This window comes from Chelonia mydas, chromosome 16 (assembly GCF_015237465.2).
Source record: "Chelonia mydas isolate rCheMyd1 chromosome 16, rCheMyd1.pri.v2, whole genome shotgun sequence".
Lineage (NCBI taxonomy): Eukaryota > Metazoa > Chordata > Testudines > Cheloniidae > Chelonia > Chelonia mydas.
In genome coordinates, this window is record NC_057857.1 from 11,391,051 (window position 1) to 11,406,300 (window position 15,250).

A 15,250-nucleotide genomic window follows, 5' to 3' on the forward strand; every position below is an offset into this window, starting at 1 on the left:
GTGCTACCAGACTCCAGCTGCAGTCAATACCTGGCAGATGGGATGTCATAATCCAATTCCCACCAGCACCAAAGCAGATACTGGAGTGGAAGGTGAGTGAGCAGAATACAGGAAATCCATCCATCTTCCCAGGAATAGGTATTGCAGGTGACCTCTCACAACCCAGTCACATATACTGAGCACAGACTTTACAAGTCACCATGTCACAGACTCATGCCGGTATATAAAGGTCTCTAACCCCAGACTTAGGGGGCCTGTGGAAGGACACCACCTCTTGCACCTCTTTCACTTCCCTGGCAAGACCTTTCAAAACCCAATCCCTCATTACCCCAAGTATCACGGATAACCTTTCACCTCTCCTGCAAAGGCCTACCTTGTAAGAGATGGACTCTCCAACCCCAATTAGGAGATAATATGCCTTGTTCTGAACATACTCAAAATCCACTAGAGAAGTAAGTACTTTGTGGGGTTCTGCACATCTTCCACATTCCGAGATTTAATAATATTTGACAAAGCTTCCCCATTCATGGCATTTATTCTTTTTTTATTCTGGCTATTTTTCCAGTGAAGCTGAAACAGCAGCTCTGAAAGCAGCATTTAAGCAGGTCACAATGGTAAATATCTCAGCGGAGAGCACAAAGGCACTAGGGAGCTCTGCACAGTAGAGTCAATAACTAATTCAATTACTCTTCAATATTGGAGACTTGCCTCTTCCAAAAGGTTTATTCTGCTGGTGAGAATTTCTTCCACTTCTTGTACTTTCTTGTGAGCCTCTTCTTTCACGCGCTGTATTTCAGCATCACCGCCTTGAGCCAAGCTTTCAACAGCTTTACTGCAAGAACAAGATGTAGAAATCTCAGCATTTAAAAAAAAGAGTGTGGATCATGCTCATAATTAGTGCTTGTACTTTTGAGAAATAACAAGGTAATTGGGCATCTTTCAATTCTTGCATAGGTGACAGACACTGTACTAGCACGATCAGATTATGGCTGTACAGTATGACACACTTAAAGCATGGGGCACGCAGATTATATAGGCAAAGGGATTCCAATGTACCTGCATGGTCTGTATGTTATTTTACGGATTAAATAGAAATGTCTACATTTATATAACAACGATTGGGGTATTGTCTCTGCTTGATATAAGGCAATGAGAGTTCGCTACACAAGTCTTGTCACAGTTGATAAGAAAGAGCCTTTTATCATTTCTTTGATAATATATTATATATAAATTAGATATTATCTTGATGGTTTTAAGCTTCAAAAAATTCTCGCAAGCCTCTGGCAAGATTAAATTTCCACAGAAAGCAGCATTACAACAGAAAACCCTAGTTGAAGGGTACACATATATATAAAGCCCTTCCCAATTCTTTTTTCCCTAGTTTTCCACGATTTTGTTTGTGATTCTTATATAATGAAGTGGCAACCCTACCTTAATTGTGCTTTACCTATTATTTTTCCTCAATTCTGCTTTCTATCATAAGCTTCAGTAGTGCATGCTTCCCTACCCTGACCAGCAATATGCCTTAACCATGATCTGGAGGGATCATATTTAAGGGTAATTGGGCAATTCAGTCTTCGGGGCCCCATTCGAAACTAGGCCTCTCTCAGGCTGCCAACAAGAGGACTCATTAGTGACAATTTGATACTTTGTGAGGTGAACTACACTGAGACCTAAATTCATTGAACAGATGCCACTTAGCAACTGTTAGATAGTAACAGCTTTCAGTCACTACCAACCTAGATTGGTTTTCAACCAGGCACCTGGAGGTGAAGAGTTTTCTATCCAATTACCAGTCCTCCCAAGCCATCCAATTTTTCTACAATACACATCTCTTCCAGTTATACACAGATCTGAACAACATACTGATAAAGTCAGAATCCAGTTAAATATTCACTGGATAATACCAATTGGAAGAGCTTATTCTAATCAAATCTAATTAAACCCAGATTTAAAATAAATAAATAATAAATGTGCACACTTTTTAGATTTTTGAAGAATGGGAAGTGGCATGTTTCACTTTGAATCAGTATTGAACCAATGTCCTCCCATTCATGACAGTGACACTTCAGGTACCATCTTTTGGATGAGATATCAAAACAGATGCCCTGATGGCAAGTGACCATTAAGCTCTGGAGACATCTTCATCTTTTACAAGCGTTGGGATGTTAATCCAGTCCCAAATTTTGGCAATTACGTTCTATCTACTCCTGGAGGTTCAGGATATGATATGATATGTGATATGATATTCTTCACTGCCTATTCTAACTATGTCCTTTGTGCTTTTAAACAATTACAGTATTTCACTTCAGAGATAGGTGAAGCAATTTCTACACATGAGTTTGAAAAATCCTCAGGGATCCTCATGTACAAAAGGGATCCTAATGTACAACTCATTATATACATGGCAAGTTCTTGGCAGTCCTAAGTTCTAGAAAGGTTGCAGACCCTTAGAGAGACAACATACTTACGAGGCTTTGATGAGCAGTTTTTCCCTCTCCTGCAGATCACGTTTCAGACTTTCTACCTCAACCTTCAGCTCAATATTCTACAAGACAAAGTTAGATGATAAGATGCCACACAAGCCAGTGCAATGCACAAAGTTAACCCTGCATGTTGATTACATTTTCCTCTAATACGCAATAACAAATTAGGTCCAGAGTATGATGGAAATAGGAAATTACTTCTGATTCTTAGCCTTTAAAAGGAGTCTTTATTTTACAAGGCTTGAAAATAGTCTCAAAAGTCTCTAAAACTTCTTAAAAATCATAACATTAAAACACCACAGTATATATGTCACACAACGACATTAAAGACTATTTGCCTTTTTACCATATTTACAAGAAAATTTACCATTTTTTTAAACAGATCAAACCAGTCACCTTGAGTTGTTCACAGCCATACAAGTGGTTTTGCCTACACAAGGCATGTAGGGTATGTCTATACTACAAACCTAAGTCAACCTATATTATGTTAACTTACAGCCACCGTGGTAAGTACTGCGATAGTGCATGTCCACACTACCCTCCTTGGGTCTCTGGTGTGTTTCCTCACGAAGAGCACTTCCACCAACCTAAGAGGGGCAGTGTGGGGACCTGAGAGCCTGGCCTCTCAGCTCTGCTGGCAACTACCTGCCAGGAGCCTGACTGCCCCACAGGCTCCCAGTGGGCTGCCCCCTCTTACCTGCCCGTTCCCCACAGGGAGTGGGGGGAGGGGTAGGAGGGAAACTGCCCAGGGCTTCTCGCCCCCTCTCCCTCCTCTGCCCTGGCTCCCAGCTGGGAGCAGGGTTCCAAGCCACCCAGCTCTCCAGGGAAGCAGGGGCTTTCTTGTCGATTTCACATCTCCTGTAAGTAGCATAGCAGAAAAAAATAACTTAACATTCAGACGGTGTAAGTATGACATTCAGGTGGTGTAGGAGCTTAGAGGAGAGGAAAGTGATCAGGAACAGTCAGCATGGATTCACCAAGGGCAAGTCATGCCTGACTAATCTAATTGCCTTCTATGATGAGATAACTGGCTCTGTGGATGAAGGGAAAGCAGTGGACGTGTTGTTCCTTGACTTTAGCAAAGCTTTTGACACGGTCTCCCACAGTATTCTTGCCAGCAAGTTAAAGAAGTATGGGCTTAATGAATGGACTATAAGGTGGATAGACAGCTGGCTAGATTGTCGGGCTCAACGGGTAGTGATCAATGGCTCCATGTCTAACTGGCAGCCGGTATCAAGTGGAGTGCCCCAGGGGTCGGTCCTGGGGCCGGTTTTTTTCCGTATCTTCATAAATGATCTGGAGGATGGTGTGGATTGCACCCTCAGCAAGTTTGCAGATGACACTAAACTGGGAGGAGTGGTAGATACGCTGGAGGGTAGGGATAGGATACAGAGGGACCTAGACAAATTGGAGGATTGGGCCAAAAGAAATCTGATGAGGTTCAACAAGGACAGGTGCAGAGTCCTGCACTTAGGACGGAAGAATCCAATGCACCGCTACAGACTAGGGACCGAATGGCTCGGCAGCAGTTCTGCAGAAAAGGACCTAGGGGTTACAGTGGACAAGAAGTTGGATATGAGTCAACAATGTGCCCTTGTTGCCAAGAAGGCCAATGGCATTTTGGGATGTATAAGTAGGGCATTGCCAGGAGATCGAGGGACGTGATTGTTCCCCTCTATTCGACATTGGTGAGGCCTCATCTGGAGTACTGTGTCCAGTTTTGGGCCCCACACTACAAGAAGGATGTGGAAAAATTGGAATACATCCAGCGGAGGGCAACAAAAATGATTACGGGACTGGAACACATGACTTATGAGGAGAGGCTGAGGGAACTGGGGATGTTTAGTCTTCAGAAGAGAAGAATGAGGGGGGATTTGATAGCTGCTTTCAACTACCTGAAAGGGGGTTCCAAAGAGGATGGCTCTAGACTGTTCTCCGTGGTAGCAGATGACAGAACAAGGAATAATGGTCTCAAGTTGCAGTGGGGGAGATTTAGGTTGGATATTAGGAAAAACTTCTTCACTATGAGGGTGGTGAAACACTGGAATGCGTTACCTAGGGAGGTGGTGGAATCTCCTTCCCTAGAAGTTTTTAAGGTCAGGCTTGACAAAGCCCTGGCTGGGATGATTTAGTAGTTGGGGATTGGTCCTGCTTTGAGCAGGGGGTTGGACTAGATGACCTCCTGAGGTCCCTTCCAACCCTGATATTCTATGATTCTATGACTTGAACTTTCATTTTCTTCCTGCTATGACTGGTCTGGGAGATTACATTGTGAACACTAACCATCAGTGATGTAACTGAATGAGAAGACTCCAATAATCACAGGAACAAGTTATTAAAATTAAGATTTCAGAGGAGAAGGAAGCTCTGATTTATTGTTCTAATAATTTAATTGTTCATTGGCTAGTACTAAAAAATTGAAGTTAATCTTTCAGATTGTATAAAGATCATTTTAATCCCTTTATTATTGCATATAATTAGACTGAAGTGAAAAGAACTGGCAATACTAAAATTTCCAACAAAGGATGTACATCAATTTTTCAGACAGTAGAAACTGTTTGGAAAGATACACAATTACTTGCAACGATTTTAAATACCTACAATTTTGTAGATATCTTCAGTTGGACCATCAAATTTCTGCTGCATTCGCTCCTCCAGAAAATATATACGAAGCTTTAGATTGAAGTTTTCTTTTTTCAGGTCAGTTATTTGCTGTTAAAGAAGAAAAATAAACCAACCATGTCACATTTCACAAGTAAAACTGATATTGTATTTGCTTTAGTTCCTCACAGTGCAAAAGGCAAATAAAATGTAATAAAGATCATGGTCTGTTAATTTGTGAAGATATGAGATCTTTTCAAAAAAAAAAAAGAAGAAGCCCTACTTAAAAAGTTATCCAACAATGGAAATGGATACAATCATCTTGACACCATCCTAGTCAAAAGTAATAAATTAATATTCCGCAAGTACACTAAAACTGTGGGACCATCTCACATGCACACGGCTCCCTAACCCATCCTCCCTTAGGCTACTTCTGACCTTCTAAACCTCTGAACAGCTTTCAAATCAGCTGCTTCACCCCTTACATCGATCCAAAGAGAGAGAAAGAGACCACCACCTTTTCCCTCTTCTCCATTATGTGGAATTCCTCCTGCCTATCGCCCCCCGCCCCCCAAAAAAAACACACTGGCACAAGATCCAGCATAGGTAATACACTTATTACTAATTTGGGACTGGATAAGGGCCAGTATCTTGGCCCTTTCTAAGATAGAAACACACCACTTCTAATGATACAGCTCCCTGCAAGGCCATGAGACACTGGCCCTTAGGGGAAAAAACAGTTATAAAATAGGTGTTCGTTTTTGTTTTGTTTTTAAAACACAACACATTTTAGCATGACATTTTGCAGACCAGAAGGGAATGCCCCTGCCCCAAAGAGCTTATAAATCAAGTATTAAAGCAGCCTGGCTTTACAGACAAAAGGATTTTTTTAAAAAATAGGTTTAAAATTTTTTTGTAGTAGTTATTTTCCTATAAAAAGGAAACGAACAAAATACATGGAAGTGTGGAATATAAAGGTTTTATTGGTAAAAGTTTGGGATGTCGCTACATCAATCTTGAGGCAAAGCCACGAGTAAGCCTTGTCATCTCAATCAATTGCCAATAAAAGCTTTATCCTACAGAGTCACATACTTTATAGCACACCTGTTAGCGTATAAATACACGCAGGGTATTAAAACAAGTCTTCTTGTACATATGTCCTTTAACAATTGTGACTTTTAACTTTCCCAATAGGTATAAGGCATATTAGTTAATGATTTAATTAAAGAGAAAGTCTCCTTTTAAATTTTTTAAGAGATCAAGCATGAAACATTTATTCAAATAAAACAAGTGTCTCCTGCCAGCTGCTTTCTGGAGAAAGAAACCGAACATGTAACTGAGCTACTAATAAAATATTTATATAGGCTTCTCTAGAATGACAGTGTTGTGCAGCTTGTAAAAATTATTACAATACAATTTTTTAAAAGATGATTGGCCTGTAAAAGTTAATTATTTTTGTGGAAAAAACTAACTCAGAGCCCCAATCTCTTCCTCTAGACTAAGTCGTTCTTGCTCAGTGAGTAGCCTCATAGTTACTTCCAAAAGTAAGTACCACCCAAGTGAGCTTGGGTTTTCAGGATTGGGCCAAAAGTCTGCACACACATTGCTACAATAGGAGGAACTTTATCAGACTTTGGAAGTCTTCACTCCGCAGTACTAAAAAGCAAAATGAATGATCACGAAGAGTGATAGAGCCAAGCCTTGTCTACACACACACACACTCCACTGATTTAACTAAGGTGTGTTGTTGCACCAATTTAGTTACACCAATGCAAATCTGTGGAAATACACAAACCAATTTAAGTGTTCACACACAAAGTTGCACTGATTTAATTAAACTGGTGCAACATCACACCTTAGGCCTGGTCTACACTGGCGGGGGGGTGGGGGAAGGAAATCGATCTAAATTACGCAATGCTGTTAGGATATAGATATTCAAGCCTGTCTGTAAAGACCTATACTTTAAGAATTTAGGTATATATGTTTATAATTTAGCTAATTATAGAGGTATAAAAGAAAGAATCTGTGTACGGGCCTTCTCTCACTGTGACAGTCTGAGGCCCTGTTCTTAGGCTAAGGCCTTTGGCAAAGCAGCAGAGGCAGCCATAAGCTGGGAAGCGTATCGTCACATCCAAGCATTCCAAACGAGTCATATTGAAATAAGGCAATCTGGGGCTGTTGGAAAGGTGATCCGATCTATCACCTCCAGAGAAAGGAAGAGCCTAGAAGATGTAAAAGGCAATTTAGTTTGATAGTTTTTTGTCTGGTAAGAACTCACTTATCAATAGACACAGCTGGGAAACCCTTATGTCTTTATAGATGAGGTTGTGAAATCCTCACTTCTGTATTGTTTTGTCATTATAGTTCCTCCTTTACTATTGTTTATTTGCATGGTCTCTGCCTGGTTCTGTGATTGTTTCGGTCTCCTGTAGAATTAATTTTGCTGGGTGTAAACTAATTAAGGTGGTGAGATATAATTGGTTAGCTAATCATGTTACAATACATTAGGATTGGTTAGGTAAATTTCAGTAAAATGATTGGTTAAGCTATAGCTAAGAATATTACTATATAAATTAGGGGCAAACAGGAAGTAAGTTGTGATTCGAAAATAAGGAAAAAGGAACTTGGATTAAGCTTGCTGGAAGGTCACCCCAAAAAACGTTGAATTGTTTGCACCTTTGGACTTCGGGTATTGTTGCTCTCTGTTCATGCGAGAAGGACCAGGGAAGTGAGAGGGTGAAGGAATAAGCCCCCTAACAAATGTTACATGAATAATGTAGCTGAAGTCGATGTACTTAGATCTACTTAGCATGCTGTCTTCACTGCAATAAGTCGACGGCTGACGCTCTCCCGTCAACTCCTCCTGCGCCTCTCGCCCTGGTGGAGTACCGGAGTCGACGGGAGAGCACTTGGCGGTTGATTTATCACATCCAGACTAGACGCGATAAATCAACTCCCGCTGGATCAATCGCTGCCGGTCGATCCAGCGGATAATGTAGACAAGCCCTTAGTTAAACCAATGTGACTTTGTGTGAAGACCAAGCCCTAGAGCAGTGGTCTCCAAGCTTTTTACCTCATCCCCCCACACCACTGTCTACACCCCTCCGAGCCAGAACTGGGAAACGGACAGGGGTAAAGGGACCAAGGCCAGGGCCACAGCTGGGGGTGGGAGCAGGGCCAGGAGCGGAGCCTCAACCAGGAGCAAAGCCCAGCAGCCAGCGTCAGGAGTGGAGCTGGTGGGTGGTGCTCCCTCCCCAGCCCTGTGGGGGCTGGACTGGGCCCCAGCCGTGCCCCCCTGAACCTTCCTTCGTGCCCCCCTAGTGGGCGTGCCCCACAGTTCGGGGGCTTCCGGCCTTAGAGCATACAAAGATACCGAAACCCTGTTTTACAGTAGTCCCAGAAGTCAAGAACTTCTCATATAAGAGAAGGCTGTAGAATTGGGCCCTGAGGGACCAAATCTACTCAGGTTTCAGAGTAACAGCCGTGTTAGTCTGTATTCGCAAAAAGAAAAGGAGTACTTGTGGCACCTTAGAGACTAACCAATTTATTTGAGCATGAGCTTTCGTGAGCTACAGCTCACTTCATCGGATGCATACTGTGGAAACTGCAGAAGACATTATTATATACACAGACACCATGAAACAATACCTCCTCCCACCCCACTCTCCTGCTCGTAATAGCTTATCTAAAGTGATCATCAAGATGGGCCATTTCCAGCACAAATCCAGGTTTTCTCACCCTCCGCCCCCCCACAGACAAACTCACTCTCTTGCTGGTAATGGCCCACCTTGATTATCATACACATTGTGAAGAGAGTGGTCACTTTGGATGGGCTATTACCAGCAAGAGAGTGAGTTTGTCTGTGGGGGGGCGGAGGGTGAGAAAACCTGGATTTGTGCTGGAAATGGCCCATCTTGATGATCACTTTAGATAAGCTATTACCAGCAGGAGAGTGGGGTGGGAGGAGGTATTGTTTCATGGTGTCTGTGTATATAATAATGTCTTCTGCAATTTCCACAGTATGCATCCGATGAAGTGAGCTGTAGCTCACGAAAGCTCATGCTCAAATAAATTGGTTAGTCTCTAAGGTGCCACAAGTACTCCTTTTCTTTTTGCAAATCTACTCACTTTACTCAAGGAAGTAATCCCACTGAGTTCAGTTTGACTATATGTATGAATCATACAAACAATATTTATCGTTTAATTGTTTAAATTGCCAACAGAGTATTCCAGGTTGCCATTATTTTAAATAGCTCAGCCAATAAAGACACTAAAGTTAAAAACATATGAACATAAGTTATGTTAGTGAAACTTTTTTCTAGTCCGACATTCATCACACCTGCAGCACAGAGCAGAGCTAGGACAATATTTAGTGTTTTGGAAAATCCCATCCTAACTGCAAACAACAATTAAAATGCAATAATAAACTAAGAACTTAAAAACACAAATGCCAAACAAACTCAGAGCAAAGTTAATTCAGTCATACCTACAGAGTTTTTAGATTACATAATGCAGTTAAAATGACAGCTCAATAAAGCTACAATGTAAAATGTGAGCAAGTTAACACAGTTGTGGGAATTAACTCTGAGTCTCCAGTTTTAACTTATTTTTCTTTAAACTTTCTTATTTCTAAATATAAACAAAAAGAAATAAACCTGTTGGGGACACTGGGGCATGGCCACTAGGTAACTCGAGGGGATGGAAGACCACGAGGGTCGATGAAGCCCCCCTGCAGTAGGCCCAGGTGTCCTTGGCTCCCCCCCTCCCACCTGGAGGCACTCGCAGCAGCTCTGCTACTAGGCCCAAGTGTCCTTGGCCCCCCGGCCTGGAGGCACTCACAGCAGTTATGCTGAGGATCTGCAACAATATGTTGCAGAGTCAGACTGCCTGAAACTAAACAAGGCCAAACAGGGCAAATATAAAAAAACAATGCTGAATAAAGCAGCTTTATGTATAGTTTAACAAATGATACAGAGAACAAGGGAACCAGCTGGTAACTGGATTGGCTGGCTATATGGATACTTAGGGCAGCTTGCTATTAAATAAGTATGCTAAAGAAAGAATGTATAAAAGCCTGTGTAACTTCCTGCTCTGGGTGCAGGATTTGAGATTCTAATCTCCCTGTACCTTTTTGAAGCTTCAAATAAACTTTTCTGCTTCTCCACCCCGTTGTGATTATTGGGTGAAGCACACCGGGTAGCGAACCAAACCCTGCTGCTGTTTTGCCTCTCGGCACTGGGTGCCGGCAACAAACCCAACAGATTTCTTGAGAGAAACTGACTCTGCGATTCAAGTACAATCTATATAGCAAGGTTCCATACGACAGCGTCAGCGAGGAAAATAGCACTTGTCCTTTTCAATTTAGCTGCAGTTCCACTTTTGCATAAAGCCACTTTTATACAAAATGACATCTGTCACCACAGTCTGTGGTTTCACTGCACAGTAACAGTTCCTGCCAGCAGAGGCCATTTTACAACAAAACTGTAGTTAAATGGTTGAGAAGGGGAAAAAAAAAAAAATGTCCTTAGACCTGTAACCAGACATTCCTCCTTTCTGCTTACCAGCACAAAGTAAATGGGGAAAGAGCACAGTTAAAAAGTTTTTCTCTTTTCATTCATTTACCTGCATTTCCAGTTCCACACAAAAGTAAACTTGGAGCAAAAATTCCTTCTATTGCAAAGAAACCAGACCATACGAGCACTTAAATTCCTATTTCTATGCATGTTCAAACTTCAAACTCTACACTCTAATTCCTTAGGGCTCAGAACATCCTGAGGGCCTGCACAAAAAGGGAAACTTCTGTGCATGAATCTCCCCACTGCCCATGAAGGGGTCAACTGCCTCCTCTGTTCTGTTCTCCCTCTCTCATACAGGTCAGGGACATCATGCACAGGGAGAGCAGCATACTGGACCATTTCCCTCACATGTCCTGCAGAGAATCCACTGAAAGGTTAATGCAGCCTCAGGATGCATGCACTGCACACAGTAACTTTTCTTCACAGCCGCTCTACGTGGGGATCTGCAACAGCAAGCATTATCTGTAGCTTTGCCGCAACTAGGATTTAAAGGTGTGATGAGATCACACTTCCAAATCGTAGTCTAGACAAGGTCTGCACCTGCCAGGGAACTGGGAGTGGAGAAAAGACCCTAGGAAGGGGATATCTAGAGCAGGCATGGAGGCCCATGCAGAGATTGCCCTAGCCTCTAACACAGGGGATGGCAACCTGCAGCATGCATGGTCGGCAACCTGCAGCTCAGCAAGCTGCCGGTCCAGGGTCCTGGCTGCCGGCCCCGCTCAGCCCGCTGCCGGCCCAGGGTTCCATCCATCCAGGCCGGCAGCGGGATGAGCATAGCTGGCAGCTGGGACCCCAGACCGGCAGCGCGGGCGGAAGATGGAACCGCAGACGAGCAGCAGGCTGAGCCGGTCTGGGGTTCTGTCTGCCACCCATGCTGCCGGTCTGGGGTTCCGGCCGCGGTCCCGGCACCGCTCAGCCCGCTGCCAGTCTGGGGTTCCATCGGGGTGCTCCTGTAAAATTTATTACTGGCAAGCGAAACCTTAAATTAATGAAGACTTGGCACGCCACTTCTCAAAGGTTGCCGACCCCTGCTCTAGCAGAACCCAACATCCATGAGGACTACCTTGAGAATTTGAGGGTTCCGAACCATGGGAAGGAAAGAAAGATGGAAATCCTGTGCTCGTTCTGCAAGGAGGAAACCACAACCCATCCCTCTTTTCCTCACATGGAACAATCTGGGAGAGACTCCACAATGGGAATCTCATGGAGTTTCCCCAACTCTCTGACAGCACTTTTCCTTGGAAATGGACAATCTGAATCTTTAAAGTTACCAAGCCACCCCAAAGCGATTATTCCTCACTGGGTAATCACATGCTATGTTTAAAATGTTGAGCTGATCTGAATGCAAAAAACAGTAACAGTTATTTTAAGCAGGCTATTCCTACCCCATCTAATATTTGATGGCTCAAAAAAAAGAGAGTCAGACAGACAAGGAGTTTGTAACAGCTTTCGCCAAAACTTTCCAGAACAATTCATGTTTGGACTGACATCAAATCTGTGAACTGCCCAGAAGAATTTGAGAAGGTATAAGAAGCTGAAAGAAGGATTTAGAATGGAGATAAACACTCAGCCATAACAATGCTACAAAATGCAAACAAACAATGCTAAATTTTTAACCAGTTACACATTTTAAAATCATATGCCCTAAAAAGTAATTAAGTCTTATCTTTTGAATACCAGAAAGATCCTTCAACATATGTGAAGGTTTAGTTATGTTACAACCATTCAGAGATCAGAAATTGCCAACTTTATTAAAAACTGCTAAATAAACTTATTCAGTTGAAACCCCTCGCATCTGGGAAAGTGGCAACCCCTCACCACCACATTTTCACAAAAATGTTCATGATATTCCAATGAGCTCCAGTGACAAGTTTTCCAAACCGAATCTGACAACAGTACGATTCTGTCCCACATAGTCAATTGGTTAAAATGACATTGCCTATTGAGTCAAAAATGCATTTCCTTATTTGTGTTACACAGACATTTGGCGAGTAAATCTGATGGCAGAAGGTATTGATATAGCACTCAACCACTGAAAAAATTATGCTGTCCCTAAATCAATGCACATTCAGTAATTCTTTGAAATATGAGGCTGCCATTGATTCCTTTTAAGTAAAATGATGAAGTCAGACAAATGCCATATATTGCATTGTAAAGGTATGCACTCATACTATTCTTTAGGAGGAGTTTTGAACACGGAGCTGTGCCCACTGTTATTCAGCAACTAAGATGGGAAACTTGCTAGCCCGAACAACAGGATTGTGCTTCAATCTTGAAAGTTACAGTTCAAAAATGGGCACTAAACACAGATGACTAGATTCTCAGATGGTGTTAATCATGGACTTCAACAGAGCTATGCTAATTGACACCAACTGAGGTCTTAGCCCAGAGTCAGCACATATTTATTTATGGGTCCCCATGAAGTTATTGTACATCTCTGTCCTGTCAGTAGTCCATTCCACAGCACATTGCATAGGATTTAGTAACCAACTTGGTCACTAAATTTTACATTACAAATTTACTTACATTTTCATAATCCTTCATGGTCCGAGCTCTGGTTGGTGAAACTGCATCTTCCGCCACATCCAGTAACACTAGACATTTGAGAAGACAATTAAAATAGATCCAAATACCAAAGGATGCAAAGGTACGATTTTATTTGGAAGCAGTAAAAGCTTATTTTAATAATCAGAATGTATTAGAAGCATTAAAGACATTTGTCATTTCATGTCCCCTTTTTACATTATGGACTAAACAAGTTATTGTGACAAAAACAAGAAAATCCAGACAAAATATACCATAAGCATCACTGTATAAGGTGTTGAGCACCTGCATCATCCATTTAAATCAATGGAAGGTGAGGGTGCTCATGACTGCACAGTATTGTCCCACACAAGACCAAGATTTCCATACATGGAAGATGCAGCAAAGAAATAGTAACTACTTCTCTCTGTATATGGATTATAAATAATCAAAATGTTTCTCTCCCATGTACTGATTCTGCAAGAGCCAAAATTTATCAAAGCATGTAAATGCGGCACTAAGGCTGCTGTTAACATATGCAAACTTTAAAAAGAGGGGGGAAAGAGGTTCTATACAAGAGATTTCAAGAAGCCAAATAATACACAAAATGAAACATATTTTATATTGTCTCTCTGTCATTGAGGTACCAAGGTCAGAGTTGTCACAATTTAGAGAAAACACTGAAATAAATACTTCCAAAGTTATCAAGTAATTCTATATACACTAAATAGCCTTTCAATATTCCCAGGAATGCCAATCAGAAGTCTTCAAATGTGGAAGATTTGATTAACCTGATGAGATACATAGTTCGTACAGCACCTACTGTAACAGGATCACAGCCATACTGCAATGTAGGTATATTTCTTATAATTGCTTGCTTCATATTCAATATTCTTCCAGAGAAGGTATATGTAAATTGCTTTCATTATTGGATGGCAGAAGTTCGTTGAAATTAAGTTACAATAGTTTTGGCTAAATACACAAAAGAATAGTGGGCAGAATAACATTCAAAATACAAGGCCAGAAAACTGGCTACCAGAACACAAAAAATTGCTATAATTGTGCTTTATTAGTTTTCATAGAATCATAGAACTGGAAGGGACCTCGAGAGGTCGTCTAGTCCAGTCCCCTGCACTTGTGGCAGGACTAATTATCTAGACCATTCCTGACAGGTGTTTATCTAACCTGCTCTTAAAAGTTTCCAGTATGGAGATTCCACAACTTGCCTAGGCAATTTATTCCAGTGCTTAACCACCTTGACAGTTAGGAAGTTTTTCCTAATGTCCAACCTAAACCTCCCTTGCTGCAATTTAAGCCCATTGCTTCTCGTCCTATCCTCAGGAGGTTAAGAAAAACAAATTTTTCTTCCTCCTCCTTGTAACAACCTTATATACTGGAAAACTTATGTCCCCTCTCAGTCTTCTCTTTTCCAGATTAAACAAACCCAATTTTTTCAATCTTCCCTCATAGGTCATGTTTTCTAGACCTTTAATCATTTTTGCTGCTCTTCTCTGGACTCTCTCCAATTTGTCCACATCCTTCCTGAAATGTGGCACCAAGAACTGGCCAAAATATTCCAGTTGAGGCCTAATCAGAGCGGAAGAATTACTTCTCATTTGTCCTTATTGAATTGCATCCTATTTACTTCAGACCATTTCTCCAGTTTGTCCAGATCATTTTGAATTTTAATCCTATCCTCCAAAGCACTTGCAACCCCCCTCAGCTTGGCATCCTCCGCAAACTTTCTAAGTGTACTCTGTATGCCATTATCTAAATCACTGATGAAGATACTGAACAGAACCGAACCCAGAACTGATCGCTGAGGGACCCCACTAGTTATGTCCTTCCAGCATGACTGTGAACCAGTGATGATTACTCTCTGGAATGGTTTTCCAACCAGTTTTGCACCCACCTTATAGTAGCTCCATCTAGGTTGTATTTTCCTAGTTTATTTGACAGTATCAAAAGTGTTACTAAAGTTAAGATATACCATGTCTACTGCTTCCCCCCTATCCACAAGGCTTGTTACCTTGTCAAAGAAAGCTATCAGGTTGGTTTGACATG

The 15,250-nt window shown here is 41.8% G+C and overlaps 1 protein-coding gene across 12 annotated transcripts in view; it reads right to left on the reverse strand.

Annotated features, from left to right (window-relative positions):
* Positions 1–15,250, reverse strand: part of CDK5RAP2 (CDK5 regulatory subunit associated protein 2) — a 104,422-nt gene that overhangs the window by 86,951 nt on the left and 2,221 nt on the right. For all 12 annotated transcript variants that reach the window (XM_043530094.1, XM_043530091.1, XM_043530098.1 and 9 more), the window contains exons 3-6: positions 13,190–13,257; positions 5,088–5,198; positions 2,472–2,548; positions 709–832 (exon numbers count right to left, since the gene is read on the reverse strand). In XM_043530094.1, the coding sequence (XP_043386029.1) occupies positions 709–832; positions 2,472–2,548; positions 5,088–5,198; positions 13,190–13,257 (380 nt within the window). The remainder of the gene's footprint in view (positions 1–708; positions 833–2,471; positions 2,549–5,087; positions 5,199–13,189; positions 13,258–15,250) is intronic.